Below are 14,792 nucleotides of genomic sequence, written 5' to 3' on the forward strand. Positions count from 1 at the left end.
CATTTTCGATAAAGCTTATAGTTTTCCAGTTATGAACGATTGAAGATGAACATGCGCAACAGCTGATCTAAGCGAGAGAGGAAATATGTATTTGTGCGCCATGCAACTTCAATCGTTCATAGCTGAAAACTATAAGCTTTATCGAAAATGCGAGCTCTTTAGGATAATCTACATGAAGAATGGCTTTAGTTATGACTAGTCTCATCAAATTCTGTTGAAAACTACGACTGTACCATTGTCCCGCGTTTCGCCGTATGTCTTATATTTCAAGCATTACGAAATCTCCTTTTCTACAATTTTATTACAAAATCATAATTGCATTTTTAGCAATTTCATTATATCGGCAAGATGAAATGTTCTCAACATTATTTTAGCAGTATTTATATATGTATAGCTACAGATAGGGGAATAGCGTAGATATGAGAGGAAAGCTTCGCAGTAAGGTTCGATGCTAGAGTGGTGGAACACGTTAGCGTGAGCCGCGAGAGGGGAGGAAGCCTAGCTTCCTTCCTAACAATTTTTGCTTTGCGTCCACCTCAGAAACGCGGGACAATGGTACGGCTCTATTTCTCAAACGATTTCAATGTTTTTGGGCTTGTTGGAATCGTTAGGTCTGGCTCCTCGTCATAATGAAGCCCGATTTTTCGATTTGTTTTGCGTTTAAATATTATTAATGCACATTTTTAAACAATTTTATTTTTTTTAACGTTTTTTGGAAAATACGGCTTTATTTATGACACTGTGCGAGTCCTAACGATTCCAACAAGCCAAAAGACATTGAAATCGGCCGAAAAATAGCGCTGGACAATTCTCTCTCGTTTTTGGTTCAGTAATGTTGGCTACAGAGGGCTTGAGGGATCCCGTTAATACAACATCTATTTAGTTAAAATTAGAATATTATACATTATAAATAATTAACAGATCAAGAATTGGTATCTTATTCGCTTAAAGGTCATAAAAATAGTGGTTTTATGGAAATTTCGGGCAGTGTAATATCCTTAACATGCCAATAAATTGTTATTTCTTGTAAATTAATATTTGGATATCTTACACAATCTTATAAAGCACATGCCCGGCAAGTAGTTTTTTGTAATGATTTCTTTTTGTTAAATAAAATTTGAAATATTTATTTATTTTTCTATATTTTAAATATTTTTTATATTGATCATGCCTATTACTTATCGAACTTATCAAATTCCTCTTAACCCTTTTTGATATTAAGGATTATTTTAATTACTTGTCATCTCTTTTTTACAAGTATATGTTTTTAAGTAAAATTATAAAGGGTAGATTGCTACGTTATTGGAAGAGTAAAATGAATTGAAAGTCAGTTTTCACACAAATAATTCAATATTCTTATCTTGAAATTTCGATCAAAGTGGAGAACCTGAAGGATCCCTTTATAAATAAATAAGTCTTTCTTCACTTTATGGAAGGTTAAGCTACAAAATTAAAAATTATTTTTGTTAATGCTGTAGATTTATTAATTGTTTTTGGACAGTATTAGGTATATAAACATCCCAGATAGGCACGTAAATACTTATGCTTTCCTCTTCATTTTATTTCAATTTCCTTGGTGAATTCGTAAATAATTTAATTAGGATCATACCATATTTTAATTACTGTAAACTAGAATATGGCCAAGCAATTGAGACTAGTTTTCTGGCAAGTTCATTCAGGTAAGCACTATGCAAAAAATACTATACAAAATCTATAGATAATCTACGGCATAAAGAAAAAATTATTCTTCGATTTTTAGATTATCCTTTCGAAGAATGGATGAAGGCTTGTTTATTATTGCAGGAATCCCCCAAACTTTCCACTCAGTTTAGATTTCCAGAGAAGACTATGGCCTTACTTATGAATCTACTTTCGAGTGATTTTACTCTTCCAATGATCCATACACAGCGAATTGCTCTGTGTGATAAAAACAGTAAGATATTCAAAAACTAAACAAAATAAATTTTCTTATCATCGCTTTCTTAATATAATACTAATGTTTTGACTGCTTTATTAGATAGAGCATTTCATATGGCGCATCATCGAAAAGTTTAAACGGCTTCAAAATTAATCCACAAATAGCACCGTATTATTGACCAAAATTTTAAACTTAATATAGTCGCTTTCGAATATCCTTTTAAATGTATACAGAAAATAAATTTCAACGGTGCTTGGACCAGGAATATAGGACATTAGGAGGTAATATTAATAATTGGCGTAGTTATACGTGTGTGTGCGCTCGTAATTGGGATCTGACACGTGGGCGGAGTCAATATATATAGATATATAGAAAATTCAATATGGCGCAGAAGTGCCTAAGTGTCTAAATGTCTATTGAAATTACAGGAGGGTTATAATGATTTCGATGGGAAATATCTCTACAAACTTTTCTCCCAAATTCAAAAGTTTTAAGGTTTTCAATAATAAATTGCAATTTATTGAAAAATATCCATAAGAATCAATGTAAAACCCGGGCTTCCTCTGCTTTCATTTTTTACCGCTTGAAGCACTTCAGCTATGTCAGATTCCAATAGCAATATGGAACGGTGGGGAAGTACGAATTTCTTTTGTTTTTCAAAGGGATCTTTCAACGGAAGTGAAAGTAAAGTAATTTTTCCGTTGAATCAAAGCTCTGACTTATTGGTTTAAAATTGATTTATCTCAGCAATGATGCTTTTACGGAAGTAATGTTACATAGCTTTTCGACTTTGATTATCTTCATCAATATGTGGTTAATATTAAAAGCATCATTGCTATTACACCCTGTATAACATCAACCGGAAATTTGAGTCTCTAAAGTGTCTCTGGACTTTTACACTCGGCAACAATGCTACAGTAAAAGGTTTTGTAATATTAACTATCAACCATATTCTATATCTAAAAATTTTTATGATAGTATTGTTACGTCTTATTTTTTTCTTCTATGATATCATTATACATAATTAAACTTAAAAACTGACAAGTGTATCTACATTTATAAATACATATATTGTCTTAATTATTTATTATAGAAGAAATCACATATTTCCTAACAATATATAAGTAAACACAATTATATTACTAAGGCTACCAAAGTGTCCGAATATATTAATGAAAGTCGCTGTATATTAAAATATCGGTAAAGTGTACTAAAACTGTTGTTCTTTTTTAATTAATATTTGGATAATTTATTCATTTTAATTAATTACCGGCTTGGTAAATAGCTCTTACGTTTGATTGCTTTCTCGTTTATATGCGAAATTTGAAACATTTCTTTATTGAATAATACGTAATTATATTCAATTTATTTTTCTATTCTTTAAATATTCTTTCTACTAATGAAGTGAATTTTTTGATAGAACGATTCTGATCCAATTTAATTTATTTTCGTTGCTAAAGATCAGCTTAATTACTAGCCGTCTTTCTTTTGCACGTAAGTGTTTTTGGATTTTTTTCGGAAATATTATTACTGTCTAACGTTTTAGCAAATGTTTAACCTTAGAACCTCACATTACTATAGTTATAACAAAGACCCTATTCTGAGATACTCTATATCCTATAGCTCCGATAAGCCTTAAATGAGATGCTCCTATTACCCGATGAAATTTTTTTTAATTGGACGGTACATAGCTGAAAAATATTATTTTATTATTGTTGTTAAATTAGAGGATTAACCTCCCTTTATAAAAAATGCAGTTGGAAAATATAAGTGATTCTGTTTATATAATTTTGAAAATTGGCGGGGAGTTCTAGTTGAAGAGTAACTACAACATATCAGGAATAAAAAAATTGTGACAAGTTACAATAATTTTAGATTTTATTAAATCTAAAATACTGAATTTTTCTTTTTTTTTAAAGATAGATAAATAGAAGTACTTTCACATGAAATGAACCAGCAGCTAAAGATGCTACAGTAGCAATGGCGAACAATAGAGATATCATTTGTTTATACGATTGACGAAGCAGTATGATCAAGTCACTCTTTCGCTCTCGCTCTCTGCGGAATTGATTTGTCAATCGAAACATTATGTGGAATGAGTAACAAAGAAAAATTATAGGCATGCTCTCTCACCCATTCTCTCTTTCAGATACATGTTTATTTCAAATTTTAATTATATATTTTAATTAATATTGTTAACAACAAACCTGTTATAGAGAAAGAGTTACTTGTAATTTTTCTCATTTTTCTGATCGAAGAATGAATTCCGCTTATGGGATGGAGCAACAGTAGTGTATGTATGAGTGCGTGAAAGAGAGAGAGAGACAGCGAGTTCATTGATTGTCCTTCAGTTTATTATCAAATAATGATGTGCCTATTGCTCGCCCTCGCTGTCTTATTTTTGTCAACAACTGGGTCATTTTATCTCACGATCACTGTATATTTAAAAAAAGAAAAGATAGATTTAATAGTTTTGTTTTTTCGAGAAATCAACTTGTTTTAATTTCAGCAATAACTGTTTAATAAATCATTTTAAAACAAATTATAATTTTATAAGTTTAAAAAAACGATCGCTTGTGTCACTATAGCTATTATATTATTGCTTACTTTCGTATTACAGTGACAGGTGTGCTTACGCAAATACAAGTTATTAACGCGATAACCAATTAATAATTGAAGATGCAACGCCGATTACATTTTGGAGTTCCAGAACCGTCCCTCCTGCGTTAGTACTGCTGGGTAACATAATCGTATTTTCGTGTATCAGGGGACGCATTACTCATACACGGCTTAGAGTAGATGCGATTTAATCTAGAATTTTAAATGATATTTGTATTACCAAAGGAAGTTAGCCATCAATCAAGGGAATAATTAGATTCTTTTGTATCTTTACATAAGCAAGGTACATGCTTCAATTCGCTAGAGTATGAACGTAGAATTTCAATTACTTCCTTAATTATTTAAAAACGATATCCTTTTTAGGCATAGTAACTTTGGAATTTACGCAGTAAGGTAGTTTAAAAATATCCTTTGTAAAAATATTAGTTTCATTTAATGAGGAAGTTAAATATGTATTTACATTTGTACTCTGGGGCAAATTAAAACTATGCATCTTATATAACATATATTTCAATGATGTATAGATTATAAAAAAGTAGCGAATTTTTAACGATTTCACTCTAATGTGAAATGTAGTTTTTGCTGATTTAAGGAGAAAAATGAAATAAATATTTCGAAAACATAAGATATACAGAATTTTCTTAAACAAGTAATAGTTACTTCCACATTTTCTTAAATTTTAGAGTAAATTATTAATATATTCATAGATTCAATTTCTTCTCATCTTAATATTATAAAAAGACAATTCTGTATACGTTTAAATTGATCTTTTGGAGAATTTTTTAGATTTATTAAAAATAGGAGAAAAATATATTTAAAGGCTTATACTATATTTATTATATAATGGTTTTAGTTACTTATACCTGATTCTATTACAAAGTTATTGATTTTAATACGAAAAATTTAAAAATATATTATATACATTAACTTACAAAAAGACAAAAGACTTTCTTCTAAAACAAATATATGCATAAATAAACGGATTTTAGTTGCTATTTTTGGATAACAAATGTTTTCACTGGATTGACACAAGTCTAAAACGACAAAAAGAGATCTGCTTGTAAAAGAGGATTTAAAAAGAATTGTTTATTGAGTATTCGTGTTTATAAAAAAATGACAAGAAATAGAAAGGAGATAACTCAAAGTAAATAATTTAGATACCTAACAGCTTAGCCCTGTTCCGTACATTATGTATGCTCCGCTCCCTCAATAAGTCTAGCGAGACACTTGCTCCCCCATGTGTATCACCGTCGGTGTTGGCACTGGTAGTTTGATGCTGGCGCTAAAAGGTTCATACACATATACTTTTGTATATGCTTTATTGTATTTGTGGTTTTCACTCCGCTATCTTTTTTGTCTTTAAACTTTCAAACAATTGTTTCGATTTATACCAACTTTTATTTGTCATATTGATTCTATTTATTTAATTTTATTTGTGTAATTATAACTTCGGTCAGACAATCAAGATTGAATATTCAACTAAAACATAAGAAATCGGTTTCTTCAGAGGAATTGATAAAAAAATCACAGCTTGTTTAGCAAATAATCATCCCGTATGCACCAGGAACGTTAAAAAAAATGTTGTTTTTAAACGTTACGAAACATATTATACAGTTATGCAATTATGACGTAATTTAGACGTCAAAATTTCTCACCAAATTAAAAATATATTATAACTTTATTATGTACAATGTAAATTTAAACAAAAAATTAACATCTTATTATACTTTATATTTAACACTAGATTGCCTGAAGAAGTAAAGTCATTTTGACTGCTTTTTAATTTCAGTTAGAAAAAAAGTGTTTATAATAATAGAATTTCTTGGAATATTAAGACTTTTTATACATAACCTTGTATAAAGTCTTAAAATCCTAAGAAATTCTATTATTATATACATATTTTTCTCTAACAGAAATTAAAAAGCAGTCAAAATGACTTCTTCAGGCAATCTAGTGTTAACATCAAAATTAAGTTATAATATAAAGGTTTTTAAACATTGTAAACATTCATTGACTACAAATCAAAATATAGGTTGAATCAAGTACTGTTTTTATTGCTATTCAAACGTCAAAATGTCTCACGAAATAAAAGTAAATATCAATATGATTTTCTAACGTTCTTTTTCATTCCTTTAACGTTGAAGCCGCAATTGTTTAAATAGAATATTTTTCGGTAGAATAACATATCCGACAAAAAACAAGCTTCGCTTGTAAAAAATGACAGTATACAAAACGTTTAGCGTTCTAAATACAGTAAAATAAAATGTATCATTTAAAAAAATTAGTAAATCCAAATGTTAAGCAAGTATATATTTTACCATGGAGGAAGTTAAACTTTCAAAAAAATAACACAAAATTTACAGGCCGGAGGCGTGTTGTCTAGAACCATATTAAATAGCCACAATTTGAACTTACGAGAAGCAACGCTTATATTACAAAATTGTAAATTAGATATGAACATTATAGACTCAGGAAGTATCTTTTGTGTTATTATTTTTCTTTTCTAAATTTAACTTTTATCATGATAAAAATATATACACTGCAAATCTCAAATGTGTTAAAAGAAAACAGTTAAATGCCTAAAATCTTGTAGTCACTTTTTAGGCATTTCACCGTGTGTAATTTCGTAACACACTTAAAGTGTGTTATTTTAATATCATCTAAACATATTAAATATACGCAGTTAAAGGTATTATTGTGCAAATCTCAAATGTATTAAAACAAAACAGTTAAATGCCTAAAATTTTGTAGTCACTTTTTAGGCATTTCACCGTGTGTAATTTTGTGACACACTTAAAGTGTGTTATTTTAATATCATCTAAGCATATTGAATCTATGCAGTTGGAAGTATCACTAGAAATCTCAAATGTGTTAAAACAAAACAGTAAAACGTATAGTTTTAACACAATTTGAAACGAAAAATATCGTCTAACATTAACACACTTTTTCAGTAACATGAAGGGTCTTATTAATTTTATAGCAGCATTATATATGTATATATTTGACTTATATATGTATATATATCGTTATAATGTACTCACTAACTGAATTGTTTAATTTTTCCTTGTAAAAAAACCGCATCACCTTCGACAGGATTCGAACCTGGGACCTTGTGATTACTAACCCAGCATTTAGCCCACTCGGCTATTTCTCCTTAACATTTAGTATAAGCTTTGAATTAAGGTTTTAAGGGCGCCCCGTCAGAATGGACAGATTTCAAAGTACAACACCGATATTTTTCAAAATATAATATGTTGAAATATAAAAAAATACAAGAAGTTTTGCGCAATTTAGAGAGTAAAATCTTTTTTTATTCCGAAGATACGAGCGATCAAAGTTTGCATTTTTGATAAAAATATGTAATCTTTGAAAATTGACATCTCCTAAAGAAAAGAAAATAGAAGACTCTGGCTTGAACGAAAATACTTAAAATGGTTCATATTATATCAGAAAAATAAAATATAAAAAAAATTGTTATAAATTTGTAACACTGTTAACTCTTATAAAAAAGTTTTAATTAACTTGTATATTGCCATACTCTGTGACAATTTAAAAAAATCAGGAATGTTCCTTGTGTGTGTGTATGTGTGGGATTTTCTCTACTGATAAAAAAATTAAAATACGTGTATTCTGATGGTGTTTATAGTGAAAAAAAACGATCTTATCATGACGCGATCTACCAATGCTTCTGGCCGTACGCGTCGTAATAAAATCTTTATTTTCACTATAAATACCATGAGAGTATATGCATTTTAATTTTTTTATCTCTAGAGAACATCCCATACACACACACACACACACAAGGAACATTCTTAATTTTTTTGTAATTTGTCAGAGTATGGCAATACATAAGTTAATTTAAATGTTTGTTATAATTCTTAACGGTGTTACAAATATTTATGACAAACTATTTTTTTTTATTTTATATAATAAAATATCAATCTTCCTAAGTATTTCAGTTCCAGCCAGTCTTCTATACAGGAATAGCACATTTTTGTATGTCACACGTAATACACTCTGGAGCTGACAGTGTATGTGTAGAAATCATGTAAGTTGTAATAGAGCTTTACTGTGCATTACGTACAATATCTTTTGAATTTAATGAAAATACTGGATTTTTAATTTTATATGAGGTGTAGAGTTTTTAACAAGAATGAAATGTGTTAAAACAAACTAGCATTGTGTTAAAGATACATTATATTTGTTTAATGTGTTATTTCAAGCTATTAAATTTTTCATAACACACTAACATGAATTAAATTAAAACACTTGGTAACACTCTGAAATTTGCAGTATACTAATCAGGCGTTCTTTAAACTTAAAAGAAAGAAAATTTCTTACTATAATTAAATAATTAATGATGAAATGTATTCTAAAACATTAAAAGGGAGAGAACAATACGTAAAATATTATATTCATATCTAATATACATATTTGTATAACCTGTACTCTTTTAATTTGTTTTTATGGTTTAAATTAACTTTTTTATTGAAACCATTGTTAATTGAATATAAACAATTATTACATTGTATTTTTCATTTTACGAATAAATTTGCCTACACTAACACTTTTTAATTCACTTTCTAGTATTTCATGGTCTAAAAATTCTAATGTATTTTGATATGCTAATGGATAACTCCTATGAAAAACATAATACGCAGACAAGAGGCCAGCAACAATTCTTTATATTGTTGGATTTGGTATTTTCATTCGCATATCTTCATCTGCTACAATGTAAGCTGCTGCGATCTCTTCATCTGTAGTATAAATAACATTCCTTGGAGCATCAAGTTGGGCCGTAGTAAGATCTGATGTAGACTTCATTGACTAAATGAAAGAATTCAAAAGGATTTAGTTATTTGAAGAATTTATTTTAATTATGTGCAGCCTTAGGCTTTGAAGCTCAAACAATTATACTCACTTCTTTAATTATGAATAATTTTGAAATTTGGTGTTTCGCTCTCTTTGGTGATATCTCAGTATACAACTTTAACATAACAAGAGCCCCAGATAATGTATCACGCCACAATTGAAAAATATTTCAGTAAATTATCTATCATATCATTAATTTTACCAAAAACAATTGCTTCTGTAACATTCTTCAAATTCATAAACTCAAAAAGCATCTGCAATAGAATAGAAAGTATGAAAGTAACTTTTAAAATTATGAAGTCTTCTATTATCTATAACTGGAAGAAATACCAATTCATATTCATTCAAAGATGGATATCTTTGAATTATATCCATAATTCTATTTGCTTCATTCTCAATCCAGGGTCTTCTAGCAATAATAGTAAATTTTAACAAATGCTTGATATGTAGCAAATTTATTCTTCTGTGTACTTTTTTTGAAGCTCTTTAATACCATTTTCAATGTCACTCCCTGTGCTGAAAATTATGTGAAAAATAATAATTTAATTATTTTAATACTCTGAAAGACCGAGAAATAAATTTTAACTGTCATAAATCTAAGTGAATAATAAGATAAAAATTGCTTGCTTTGAGTGAACGATTGGATCTGCTGTATGAGCTTTTAAAATCTTATTTTTATGTAATCGAATCTCCTGCTTTTTAATATTTGCTCGATGATTTCTAATCCATGTGCTTAATTGAGTTTTTACTATTTGCTGAAAAAATGGGTTTACATAAAAGTGGTCAAAAAGTATATAAAGTATATAAAATATTAATTATTTACACATAGGTCTTTGCCCCCTCGAAGAACAGGATACTCAGTGATAATAGTTGTAGCAAAATTATGGTAATCAAGTTTTGTGGGCTTTATTTGTAATATGCCACAAATAAGAGCCCCAATGATGAATGAAATATTTTTGTGCTTCTAGTATTCCAATGTTTTTCAGTTTATTCTCTAGGTCGACCGTTAATGGAGGTAACTGCCTAGTAAGCAATGCAGAAGCTTTGTCCACAGCTTTATTTAACAATGACATAGGTGGAGATTTATCTATATCGTTTTCAATAGCCTGCAATTATAATTATAATTTAAAAATAAGATTATAATGAAATTACAAAAACAAATTTTAAATTCTCATTATAAAAGTTTTGTGCGTAACTTACTTGATTTGATGCATTTTCTGGTATATTTAAAATTGGGATACCATTGGTATTTAATTCATCTAAATATAATACATCTAAATTAACATCAGCAATAGAGATTGCTGTTGAAGGTAATAAGAGAATATTTATTTCAGATTTATCTAAAATTATGTCATCTTCATCAATATCACATAATTTGTTTGCACGATCAACATCTCTTCGTTGCAGAACAATAGATTTTTCTTCCAACGCATCTTTTAATAATTTATCTTTTTTTGCTGATTCTCGTAAACTATTACGTATCAATTTTGAATCAGATGTATTTGGTATCACTTTGTACTTTATACACTTGCACCTTTGTCCAATTATACAATACACTTTTTTTTCCATTGCTAACTGATTTATAGCAAAAATTGTTTTTCCAAAATATATTTTACTGATTATTTTTCAGTGCATATAATTTTACATCAATTAAACTCACTGCCAAAAAATTTGCTGTGTCGAACGCCGGTATAGGCAATAATAAGAAGCAACAAGTTCCGACCTTAAAATGTTCTTTTAACACAACTCTTGTTACCAAGGGAACAGGACTGGACCGCGTTTTAATTGTAGACGGTGCAGTAAAAATATTTAGTAGTGCATACACTAGCACACACAGTGTTGCAAGAAAGCGCGATTTCGGGGCCCCTCTCCCACTATGATTGCTTCTTACGTTACTGTCATAGGGATCGAATAAAGCTCATGGTGATTGGTGGAAAGTGTCGACTTACCATTTTCAAATATAAAGCATAACTGCGTAACTTGCATAAGGTAAACACAGTGGACAAGAAAATAAGATGCTGCTGATGTTGAAGTAACGATTTTTTCTTTCACCGTGACCGAGAATGCTTCAATGTTTCTTTCATCGTGATATCAATCGTGTGTAATTTTGCTTTAAGATATACTCAAAAACATCAAATAATTGATCCCTAAACGAGTGATATTCGCAATTTTCCAGGCCGATAGAATAAATATATTAATATACCGAATAATTGAAATAAAGGTAAGAATCTACGTTATAAAAATTATATGAGAAATATACATATTTTATTATCATAATTAGATTTTAGATATGGAATTTATAGAGCTTGTTTGTACTATGTGCTATTATAAGTGCATATCTTATAGTAATTTAATGAATCACATACTAAGATACCATCGATTTGATCCACTTTTTAAAATACAGTGCGTCCACCATGGATGTGGTTCCACTTTTAAAAAATGGAAGTCATTTCGACAACATTTATTCCGCAAGCATCCAAATTATGCAAGATTAAATAATGATATAATTAGTCATCAGGAAGATCATAACGATTTCCTGTATGCAATTGATGATAATTCGTGTGATAGGTGTAATGAAGATTCTGATGAAGGTAATATAAGCTCAAACTTCTTGCACAATTTTTTCTTTCCAATATTGACTATACGAATTGAACAAAATTTTATATGCGTAACATATATTTGCATAATCATTTTTTCCCAGGTGAACTTGTATGTGAAGAAATTTTAGATGTGACTAAACTTATTGAATGCAACGTAGCACAATTTATAGTGAACATAAGAGAAAATTGTAATGTTTCAAATGCAGCAGTGGAAAAAATCATTGATGGTGTTACGTCATTAGTTGATTTCTACTTAGCCGTCATAATGGTAAAGTATTTTATATGATTTAAATATATATATATATGTATATTAATATTTTTTTACATAATCAGATCTTTATGATACTGATTATTACATATACTGTATTTTTCGAAAGAAATAAGAAGCAGAAGTGATCCTGATACAAATGAAGTAAATTTTCAAGATATAAAAGTCATATGCACAGAAAAATATCCAGCAAAATTTATTTTTTCATCTATACAATCGAAGAAAGCTTTAGATAAAATACTTGTAAATACTTTCAACATGGTACCAACAAAGACAGTTGTTATTGGCACTGGTCTTAGATGGAAGAAAATCAAACAATCACTTAAATCTTCAAGTGAAATTAAAGAAGTTGAATATAAAGGGTATATTGTACCCTTCATAAATAATTTAAGAAATCTTTTAAATAATAAGGAAGTGCGCTGTAATATTAAGAGTTATAAAAATTATAATGATGGTGTGCTTCGTTCAGTGTTGGATGGTCAGTTTTATCAGGAAAATGATTTCTTTCGACGCAACAAAAATGCTTTGGCTATTATTTTGTACTACGATGATGTTGGAGTAACAAATCCAATTGGTGCTGCATCCAAAGTTCACAAATTATCCATGTTCTATTGGACGCTTGCCAATATAAAACCTGAAGTACGATCATCTTTAAACATTATTCAATTGTATGCAATTGTGAAAACTGATTATTTAAAAAAGGCTAATGGCTTAGAAAAAATTTTAGAATCATTTATTTCAGACATTATTCAATTGCAAACTGCTGGAATTGATATTAATGTAGGAGGAAAAATTAAAAATTTTAAAGGATCTTTATTATTTTGCGCTGGCGATACACCTGCCTCAGCAATGCTAGGGGGGTTTAAACAATCGGTTCAAGCATATCGCCCATGTAGAACATGCATGGTAACTAATCTTGAATGGCGCAAAGAATTGTGTAAAACTTATATTTCACGAACTAAGGAAACTCACCAAGAATATCTAAGAATTGTTACTGATTCCTCAATAACAAAAGAAGCAAAAGAGGTTTGGCAAAAACAATATGGGATTAATAAAAGAAGTCCCTTGATGCAAATCCCCTACTTTGATGTAGCTATGTGTTTTCCACAGGATGCTATGCACATTTTAATTGAAGGGGTACTCGAAACTACATTTCGAGCATTTCTACGTTATTGCATTATGGAGCTAAAGCTATTTACAATCGATGATTTAAATGAGCGCTTGAGAAATTTTGATTTTAAACATTTTAAATCAGATAAGCCAGCTCTATTATTAAGTTGTCAACTTGCTAAAGATTCACACCTGCGTCAAAGTGCTGCACAGATCCCTGTATTGTATCATACTTTACCATTCTTGATAGGTGAATGGATAATTGCAAATGATAATATAGTTCTAGAAGATCACATTCATTGTTATATTCTATTGCTGCAGATCATTAATATATGTTTAGCATATGAAATTAATAAAGATTCAATAGAATTATTGAATCAAATGATAGATACATTTCTTTTAATCTTTAATCGTTTGTATCCTGATTCTGTAGTTCACAAATTTCACTTTCTGAAACATATTCCTTATTATATTAACTTATTTGGACCAGCAAGGCAACAATGGTGTTTTAGATTTGATGCCACTCATGCATATTTCAAATCAATTGTTCCAGTTGTACGGAATTTTAAAAATATAGCTTTGACATTGTGTTATCGACATCAAGCAAAATTATCCTCACGACTAAGTTCATGCCCTGGAATGCCATCCAAAAAGTTTTTATATCAAGGTGATTATGTAGCTTCTGGACATTCTATACTGATTTGTAATCTTCCATATTCTAACATATTTCATGGAATTGTAAAAGAAAATGAATGGTTTTCATGTGAAATGATGCGATCTTCCAAAATTATTATTTATTGAACCGCATATCAATCAGGCGTGATAATTTTGATCAAATGTGAAGATGATTCCTTACCGAAATTTGGAGAAATTGATGACATATTTATTTTTAATAATACGAAGCTAATTGTGTTTTCTTTACTTACGACATGACGTTTTGAACCAAAATTAAATGCTTATAAAGTAACAAATTTCAATCCTACAGATAAATGTATTATTAATGTTAGAGATTTATTATTTCCACATCCGCTTGACTCGTTCTTTGTCAAGACTTCAAAATATGTTCCATTGATTAATCATCAGCGAACTGAGTTTGTAGGGTAAGATTTTACAAAATAAAACATGTATAGGAATTATTATATAAATTTTATTATTCTTTCACTAGAATATCCCTTATTCCTATAACCGACGGCATAACGTGTAGTAATAATCATGTAAGTGTGTAATAGAGATTTACTATGTTATTACAATACCTTTTTAATTTAATGAAAATATTTGATTTTTAATTTTATACGAGGTGTATTTTCATAACACACTAATAAGAATTAAATTGAAACACTTGCTACCGCACTAAGATTTGCAGTGTAGGAACAACACATTATTGTACGTTATATAAAACACTTAG

At 29.2% G+C, this 14,792-nt stretch overlaps 2 protein-coding genes and 1 pseudogene across 2 annotated transcripts in view; 2 read left to right on the forward strand and 1 right to left on the reverse strand.

Annotated features, from left to right (window-relative positions):
• Nucleotides 1-14,792, forward strand: part of C15 (homeobox protein C15) — a 393,740-nt gene that overhangs the window by 323,189 nt on the left and 55,759 nt on the right. The gene's annotated exons all lie outside the window — the stretch shown is intronic.
• LOC136776447 (uncharacterized) lies at nucleotides 9,059-10,978 on the reverse strand (annotated as a pseudogene).
• On the forward strand, nucleotides 11,700-14,188 carry LOC136776448 (uncharacterized). Its single transcript, XM_066731980.1, has 3 exons — nucleotides 11,700-12,000; nucleotides 12,111-12,276; nucleotides 12,382-14,188. Exons 1-3 carry the CDS (start codon nucleotides 11,700-11,702, stop codon nucleotides 14,186-14,188), a joined length of 2,274 nt encoding a protein of 757 aa, XP_066588077.1.

The sequence above is a fragment of the Prorops nasuta genome, unplaced genomic scaffold (genome assembly GCF_024137725.1).
Source record: "Prorops nasuta isolate Cenicafe-Biocafe unplaced genomic scaffold, Cenicafe_Pnas_1.2 PNAS00009, whole genome shotgun sequence".
NCBI lineage: Eukaryota > Metazoa > Arthropoda > Insecta > Hymenoptera > Bethylidae > Prorops > Prorops nasuta.

Excerpts from the sequence above, each read along its gene's own strand:
- LOC136776448 (XM_066731980.1), top strand. The coding sequence starts at position 11,700 with ATGGAATTTATAGAGCTTGTTTGTACTATGTGCTATTATAAGTGCATA. Across the intron at positions 12,001-12,110 it reads TAATGAAGATTCTGATGAAG|GTGAACTTGTATGTGAAGAA; the intron begins GTAATATAAGCT and ends ATTTTTTCCCAG. Across the intron at positions 12,277-12,381 it reads TTCTACTTAGCCGTCATAAT|GAAAGAAATAAGAAGCAGAA; the intron begins GGTAAAGTATTT and ends ACTGTATTTTTC.